Source organism: Hipposideros armiger, unplaced genomic scaffold (assembly GCF_001890085.2).
Source record: "Hipposideros armiger isolate ML-2016 unplaced genomic scaffold, ASM189008v1 scaffold_10, whole genome shotgun sequence".
NCBI lineage: Eukaryota > Metazoa > Chordata > Mammalia > Chiroptera > Hipposideridae > Hipposideros > Hipposideros armiger.
Genome location: NW_017731360.1, coordinates 7366282 through 7374943, shown reverse-complemented (window position 1 = coordinate 7374943; position 8662 = coordinate 7366282). Strand labels below are relative to the sequence as shown.

General features: G+C 42.0%; 1 protein-coding gene across 8 annotated transcripts in view; it reads right to left on the bottom strand.

Annotated features, from left to right (window-relative positions):
• Positions 1-8662, bottom strand: part of PUM1 (pumilio RNA binding family member 1) — a 140003-nt gene that overhangs the window by 72260 nt on the left and 59081 nt on the right. For 5 of the 8 annotated variants that reach the window (XM_019660020.1, XM_019660039.1, XM_019660046.1 and 2 more), the window contains exons 4-5: positions 4532-4640; positions 3380-3558 (exon numbers count right to left, since the gene is read on the bottom strand). The exons of 2 other annotated variants lie outside the window; for them this stretch is intronic. In XM_019660020.1, coding sequence (XP_019515565.1) covers positions 3380-3558; positions 4532-4640 — 288 coding nt within the window. The remainder of the gene's footprint in view (positions 1-3379; positions 3559-4531; positions 4641-8662) is intronic. One more of the 8 variants, XM_019660029.1, reaches the window with a different exon arrangement.

The following is an 8662-nucleotide window of genomic DNA, read 5'->3' as shown; positions in this document are numbered from 1 at the left end:
TAACATTTGGGACAATATGGATGGACTTAGAGACTATTATGTTAAGTGAAATAAGTCAGTCGGAGAAAGACAAATACCATATGATTTCACTTATATGTGGAATCTAAAAAACTGAATAAGCAAAGTAATATCCTCAGAGATATAGAGGAACAACTGATGGCTGCTAGTTGGGAGGGGGAGGGGATGAGGGAGAAGGGGAAGGGATTAGACAGCATAAATAGGTAACTACAATATTCGAGAAATATAATTCTGATGTTGTATAATATTGTATGTCAAGGGAATTGTAATAGATATGTATGATATTGGGGGAGGGAAGTGGGGCGGCGGATTGGGGGAGGGAGGTTGTCACCTCGAGGGGTAAAAAGTATAACTACTGCACTGTGTTGTACAGCTGAAACTAATTCTAAAAATGTGTATTTCACAATTAAAAAAATTAAAAAGAAAAAAGTGATTCAGGTTTCCATGACCAGAGCTTTGGTCAGGTGTCATCCTACCCAACAGGCAGAGCAAAGCCAGGTTATGTGTAAGATCAGCAGGATACAACCATAAAGCTGATCAAGTGATTCACTGATCCTCAGGCCTCCCTCCACCAATACTGAATATGCCCATGTGGTAGCTTGATGTCACTGACCAGTCCTCCTGTATCACCCTTTAGATGCCACTCAAGTAAAAATATGCAGTAATATTTCATTCCTCACAACCTCCCTTCTGAAAAGCTGGAACGCAGATTTGCAGAATTTTCATTTATCTTAATGCAAACCTCAGAAGCTCAGTAAATTACCTGACTGTTCAGTTTTCTGACCTCTATCCTGAGGTCGTAACCTCCTCTGGTGACAATACTTGTAAGAGCTAAAAATCACCAGTCTCCCAAAACAACTAAGGATGGACGTTGCCTTTATAAATAAAAATACAAGGGTCGGCCAAGTGGCGTGTTGGTTAAGAGCTGGCTTGGGATGCCAGAGGGCCCCGGTTTGGATCCCACATGAGGGCAAGTGACACTGCCCTCTACAGCTAAGATGCTGAACAACAGCTCAACCTGGAGCTGGGCTGCCGTGAGTCGCCAGCAACGGAGTAGGCTGCAGGCCCTGCTGCAGTGGGTTGCCATGGGCTACCACGTGTAGCCAGCAGCCAGAGTGAGTGACCAGCAGCTGCCATGAGCAGCTGCCCAGAAGCCGGTGACTGATCTGGCTCACCGGGGAAGAGCGCAATGATGGTGCCAACTTTGGCCAGTGAAGCAACGTCCTCTACAACTAGACTGAAGAACAAAAGGACAGCAACTTGTCTGTTCCCCTTCTCCCAATTCCCCAGCGCTGTTCCCATCCCCCAATTCCCCAATAAAAATCCTTAAAAAAAAAAAAAAAAGACACTGAATGCAAAAGATACAGCTTTGTCCTAAGAGTAACTGATGAAATAATTGTTTAAAAAGAGAAAAACAGACAAAAGTAATAATTCAATCCCAGAGTTTTATCTTTTCCCTATTCCAATTATTTTTCCGCCTCCCACAAACTTCACAGTAACCCAGGCAGACGCCCCGTTGACTAATTTAGCCCAAGAATTAGAAACAGATCACACACGATAGAGAATTCACGGCAAGAGTCATACAGGTTTCTGTTTGCCACACTAACAACTTACTATACATGCTACTGACTTTTCTCCTATAGTAACTAAAAGTTATAGGCATAAACTAGGAGGCAGCACTTCCTATGAGGAATCTGTGCTCATGAGATGAGAAAAGTATGAGGACAAAAAAAGGTGAGCTGGGGATAAGGTGAAAGAAGAGAAGTAGTAATGCCATTCTTCCCATGGGACAATAGGCAAATGATCATTTTTGCCTGATCCCATTCCCCACATCCAAAGGGTAGATCTTGTTCTTCCCAAGCAGCCTCTTGGGAAGATTCAAATAAAAGAAGTCTTCCCTATCTGATCCACAAGCCACTAAACCTGACCTACATCTCTGCAGGGTCCAAAGACCCAAAAGCAACCAGGTCAGCTTTGGAAATGGCTAGTACTCAAGACCAAGACAAAAACCCCAGCTTAGTCCCTTGATCTTCCGAAGGGTGGTTATAAAACGAAAAGATCCTTTTCTGGCTAAATTCCTCACAACAAACTTCTAGGTGTGAAACTGGGAGAAATCCAATCCCGCCTCTTAACGAAGCTCATTTTTTCTGGTTTTTCTGTGGAATTAAAAGCTCCGACCACATGTTAAGTGTCAATATGAGGTGAAGCACCACCTTTGACATGCCTGGAATAAACCTAAGTCCATGCGGACCTGTTCTCTTCATGCCAACCAAGTCAACAGGCATTCATTTAATGTCCACTACCATATTAAAGAATTATACTTGAGGAAGCTGCACCAAAAATGAGCTACTATTACTCTAAAGAAGTTTAAGTGGAAAATAGGACCAGGTCTCTGACACCTAACGACAGATGTGTATGCCAATAAAAATACTGACAACAAATGCTAGAAGATAAAGGTAGTTATGGAGGCAAAATTATTAATATCATTTGAGGGGAAAAAAGGTCTCCTTAAATGATTGCCAACAGGTAGTATTAGCCCCCCACAAAAAGGAGGGAAGACAGATTCAGGGTGCCTCTCGTGGCATTCCTATCTGTGACTTGGAGTATAAAACCAGACACAGGACACACAATGAGAAACTCAAATGTTTCCATCGAAAGATTTCTAGATCTAGAAAGGCAATGACCTAAGAAAGGACTAGTTTTGAGAAAGGCTATCAAGGGTGCTTGAGGAAGAATGCTTACATGTAAAAGGGCAGAGGCTGTAGACAGAGAAGCTGCTTTGGCTTTAGCATCAGAAGTCAATGGTGATGAATCAAAAAAAAAATTACAGACAGAATTAATGGAGTCTCTAATTTCCTGACAGACTGGGTGTGAGAGGCAAAGCTATACAAAGAAGGCCAAAGATCATTCCGTAATTAGAGCCCAGCTAGCGAAACAAGAATGGTCCTACATACCTGATCCATTTTAAGGATGCGTGGGTACTGGCAAATCGCTGCTCTCCAGTATATTCACCACTGACACCCCAGCTTCAGCTTTCTTTTTTTAATTCCTACTTTTTATTTTGTTTGTTTTAAACTAAAAATAGTGTTTTCTGGTAGACCAATGAACTGACATTAGATTTCAGTTCTTACCTCACACATTACTATCAATGTGTCCCCCCCCAAAAAATCATTTCTCTTTTTATATAAGTTTAGTTTACATCTCCTACTGTGTTTGCTGAGATCTAATTTCAATAAAAGTGTTTTATAATACCCTGTAATTAGCGCTGTGAATATCTAAGGAAACTAAACAGGCATGTTTTGTTTTGAGGGGATGATAAAAAAAAAAGAGATATAGGAACAAGTTCCTCAAGCCAACTTACAAATCCTCCTTTTCTTAGACAGGAATCGCCCGGGGATGAGCTCAATACATACTCCACCATGCTAACGCCTAGTCCCCCACTCTCCGACCGTGGGGACAGTACAGAATTGACCTCACTGTTCACATGGAAACTCTGACCAGGTCTTCTCTGCACCATGATTGGCTGGGAAACTGAATGATCTACAAAAAAGATACACAAGCATGATACAGTGCAGCCAGAGGCTCAAACAAATTACGAGTGATGTCTCATGGATAAACCAATGACTAGGAATCAGGAAACCTGCCATGGTCAGTTGAGCCAAAACCTCCTACTGTGTTTTTCCCTAAATATAATATTCTATATAGCTAAGGAAACGGAACACACCCCTCCTATATCCAGGATAGCAAAGCAATACAGCAGTTCACATAACTGGTTTATCTAGCTAAGTGGATAAATTAATGTTTACCCCTTTCAAGTAGCAGGATTTCTTTTTAATATATTTTATTGGTGATATTGCTAAAACAAAATGGGATTTTACTGCCCTTTTTAAAAACAACAACGTAATTTGATCTTTTGGATGACTCGCTGTCATCTGCAGTTCCATTCTTACATTGTGCTGTTATACAGACATCAGCTTTTGGGTTTTCTGTCTCCTTCCTCCCTATCACCTGTCATGTCTTTCTGCTGTCAGTGTGGCTACCTCTGCAAGTTCCCCCCATCCCTCTTCAAGGGGACTCTGTCAGAAAAGCATCCATGCCCAGTGACTTGATTTGGCCCCAACCACATTTATAGACAGATCATCCCATACACGTTACACGGGCAAGGGGAGGAAAAAGAAACATGACTTTAAATGGCAGGCATGGATTTTCTAACTCCAAGTATGCTGACAGCAATACAGAACAAGAAGTTATAGCTGAAATTATGGTCATTGCAAATAAGACCGACCAGTCCCCTGTGGCTAGCACTTCAATAAAATATTGAAGATTTGATTTTGTGTTAATTATGTTTTAATAAATTACATCATATAAGCTCCTTCATGGCAATTATACTGCAGGACAGGACATTGCTTGACATGCTTATGTCACTGATGTAAAATTCATGACTTGCCAACTGCTGAGGAAAGGAGCTCTAAGACAGGCATAAATCACAGTACAGATGCTAGATCTAGATTACCTGATGTTCCCCAGGCACTGTCTCGCCATTGATCACCCAGGAATATTCCTTTTGGTCCATCTTTGCTGGATTCATCTGTTTCCCAAAACTTTTTACCTGGCAAGAGCTGCTGCAAATTAAAAATAATAGATGCTTTTAAAGAATTCATAAAGGATGAAAGTACAGCAGTCAACACTTTCTTTTAGACAAGGGTACTGAAGATGCTCACTTGCCCTGAAGGACTTTAATCAGTATTCTGGCCACATAGATTGTGGTCAGAGCACTATTGTATATTTGGTAAAAGACACAGAGAGGCCTAAAGCAAAGGGGTGGGGCGGGGGGCACAGATTAACCCATCATACTAGAGGCTCAGCTTAAATATCTAGAATTATTTACTTCATCTATGCAAGATTGCGGGGTGGGGGACGCGGATTTGACTAATATTAGACCTATTAGCTAACTGCTTGCTAGGACTTAATGAAAAAGGTAAGTACCTACAACTACTAAAACACTTCTTCTGCCTACATGTGTACTAACTAACCACAAAAAGTTACTCAAGCTCAAGCGTAAACTCAGACCCCAGCTACGAGACCAAATTCACCTCCTTCATACCCAGAGATTCTGTTAACCAAACACTTCCATCACCAGAAAGAAAAAACAAAAAGCATTTCCCAACCACACCATTAATCTGTTCCAACATTTTGGAAAGACAGAACAGCTGTCTTTCCCCATTACTGGAAGGGAAATAAAATCTCCTAAACTCAATTAATTTTAGCAATACTTAGTAAAGCCATTAAAGTGACTTCACAAAACATTCCATGCTTCTTAGAAATGCAGGCATCACTGGCCCTAAACCAACATGAGAACTTTAAACCAGCTTCAACCAAAAAAATGCAAAGTACCCTTCAAGCAAAACAGAGTGGTAACACAGTTTTGCACAAGACCAAAGCATTAGTGACCAGAGTTACAAAGTAAAATTCCACTAGCATCCCATCATTCTTCATTCCAGTCATCAGCTTTACTCACTAAAATATCCCTCTTATTTCCTCTAATTATGTTTTCATTTTAGCTGCTACTAGTCAGACAAGAAACTCAGGTGTTTGAGACCGTACTTAATCACTGCTTTTGAGCATAAAAGAGCACACCTGGAGAGCTGAATTTCTCAGGGGAACTGGAAGCACAAAACATTTGCTCTCCTCCTTAACAATAAAAGTTGACCTTTCCAATTTATAACCTGTAAGCCAATGATAACAGAGGAATAACTCAACTTTGCCCTCACTAAAATGAATCTCGGCTTTCCAAACCTAAATTCTGGGTTTCTTGGTCTAATTTTACTCTAGCTCTATAAAGCTATCTGGTAGACATAGATTACTACTACCTGGACCAAAGCAATTTCCCACACACTTTTCTCTTCAGGCCTCACTTATTCTCTAATCCAACAAGATCAAGATAGAATACAGATTTTGGTCTGGCATTTAATTGCACAGATGCATAGGTCTGCTTGAAGATGAGCAGTTATAAGCAGTCAATTCCTAGTGAGCCTCGCAGGTTCATTCTCTGAGGGAAACAAGAAGGAAGCTAGTCTGTTAACTTGAGGGAGCAGGGGAGGCGGGGCGAGGAACAAATGGGATGGAGAGCCCAGACCACAGCTAAGCAGTAGAATAAGGAAACCCTGGACTAGACAACTTTGACGTGTCCTCGGACAAATTGCTGACCTGCCCTGGGCCTCATTTTTGTACTGATGAAGGAAATGTTTTCAAGTTGTGATGATTAGAAGTATTGTTGATGAGTGCCTAGCACAATGCCTGTCACACAGTAGGTTCTCAATAAGTATATTCAGTGGCATCACACCAGGCAAAATAGCTGTAAATCACAGAAGGGACACTGAAAACTAATGTGAACCACTCAACCACAATTCAAGAATTCTCATTTTAGGGGCCGGTCGAGTGGCTCAGTTGGTTAAGAGCGCCAGCTCTGAGCAACAGGATCACCGGTTCAATTCCCACATGGGCTGCGCCCAAGCTGAGCTGCCAACAGGTGGCAGGATGGCTTAACAGGTAAGAGCATGTGCTCCTAACAACAAGGTTTCCGGGTTCGACTCCCACATGGGATGGTGGGCGTAGCCCACCCACCAACTAAGATTGAACACAGCACCTTGAGCTCAGCAGCCGCGAGCTGCCAACGGGTGGCCGGATGATGACTGGACTTGGAGCTGAACTAACTGCTTCCTCCACAACTAAGACTGAAGGACAACTTGTCTGTTCCCCTTCCCCAGTTCCCCAACACTGTTCCCCTTCCCCCCATTCCCCAATAAAATCTTTTAAAAAAAAGAATTCTCATTTTAAAACTTCTTTTTCTCCTTTTAGTCTCAAAAATGCCCTCTCACAAAATTACAAATAGAATTTCTTTCCCTATTGGTTGTACCCTTTCCAACTAACATTCTGCTTTTTCTCCTGGAGTGTGAAGAAGCAGGAGTCCACACCCACTTCTCTATGTACCAGAAGAAGGAATGGCAGCACAAGGCCACCTCACTTGTTGGTTAATTTCATTCTCCATATAATGGTGGAAACAGAGCAAAGGTGATCAAACATATTCATGACGGTGGCTCATCCCTCTCCATACGAATTTGGAAATCTGCATTCAAAACTCAAGGAAAAGCTTCTGTAAGTACTAGCCTCCATGTTGAAAATATACTCTGTCCATAATTTGTCAAATTGCTAACTGAAAGCAGCGGCTCTTGAACTCAAGGTTTCAAAAATGACTTTTGAGATCCTGTCATCTTTCACTGTAGCTTGCCAACCTGTCATAACATGCAAAGCCAGCAAAAGTAGGTGAACTTATAAGCAAAGCTGTTTCCAGGTCAAATTCTCTCAAAAGGAAAACATCAAAACAACATGTAGAAAGGTGCTAAAAAGTGGAGAGTCTACTGCAAAAGCTAGTACTATATGCAACAAGTCTCACAGGAATACACACCAAAAAACTCCAGACCCTAGTCAGACACCAAGAGGCAACCATATCTCTCATTATTAACAATTGATGTAAATATAAATCCTAAATAGATGCTAGCAACAGCCCCAAAAGTACTAGAACCCCTTATGTTTTGGCAAAGCAGCAGCAAGATCAATTAACTATTATCAATGAAAACAGCAGGGACTGAAAAGGCAAGTCTATAAGAGATAAAGAAAAAGGAGGCAGGAGAAGAGGGTGGCAGCATGCAGATTCGGGGAGGAAAAAAGAGATAGAAAGTATGGGTTGCAAGAGTGTCCTGCAATGGAAAGGGAAGTACTGCACCAAAGTACTTGAACAAACTTAGCAAAGCTCTTCAGCGTCTCTGGGTCTTACACAGAACCTAGCATTTCTCTCCTTCCTCCCAAACATACCCATCTCCACGCCGCAGTTGTGTGGTAAGCAGAATCTGAAATGACTCCTAATGACCTCTGCCTCCTGATACTCATGCTCTTATGTAATCCCCTTCCCTTGACTATGAGCTGGGCCTAGTAACTTGCTTTTAAGGAAAAACATGAAGCTAAAGTGATGGGGTGTCACTTTCAAGATGTTACATAAAACTGGCTTCATCTTCTTTTCTACTCTCTCGTCCTCTTCCTCTCATCTCTCCTGCCTGCTCCCTTTGATGAAGCCAGCTGCTATACTGTGACCTACCCTTAGAGGCCCACATGGCAAGGAACCACAAGAGGTCACTGGACATCAATTCATTAGGAATTGAGGACCTCAATCCAACAACGTGTGAGGAACTTAATACGGACAGCAACCACATGAGTGAGCTTGGAGGCAGACTGTTCCCCAACTGAACTCTGAGATGGTTGCAGCCCCAGTTGAATCCTGATCACAGGTTTGTAAGGGACCCTGAAATAGAGGATCTTTCGAGGTCATGACTGGGTTCTTGAGGAACAGAACCTGTGAGGCTTAAACAATTGTGTTGTTTAAAGCCACTAAATTTAGGGGTAATTTGTTATGTAGCAATAGGTAACTGATACAGTTGTGAACACATGAAAGAGTTTCCTTGTATTCAAAATACTTCTTTAAAAGAGTCTGTTTAGGGCCGGCTGAGTGGCTCAGCTGGTTAAGAGCTCGCTCAAGAGTTTGAGCTCTGAGCAACAGCGGTTCGAGTCAGCCCGAGCTGAGCAGCCGCTG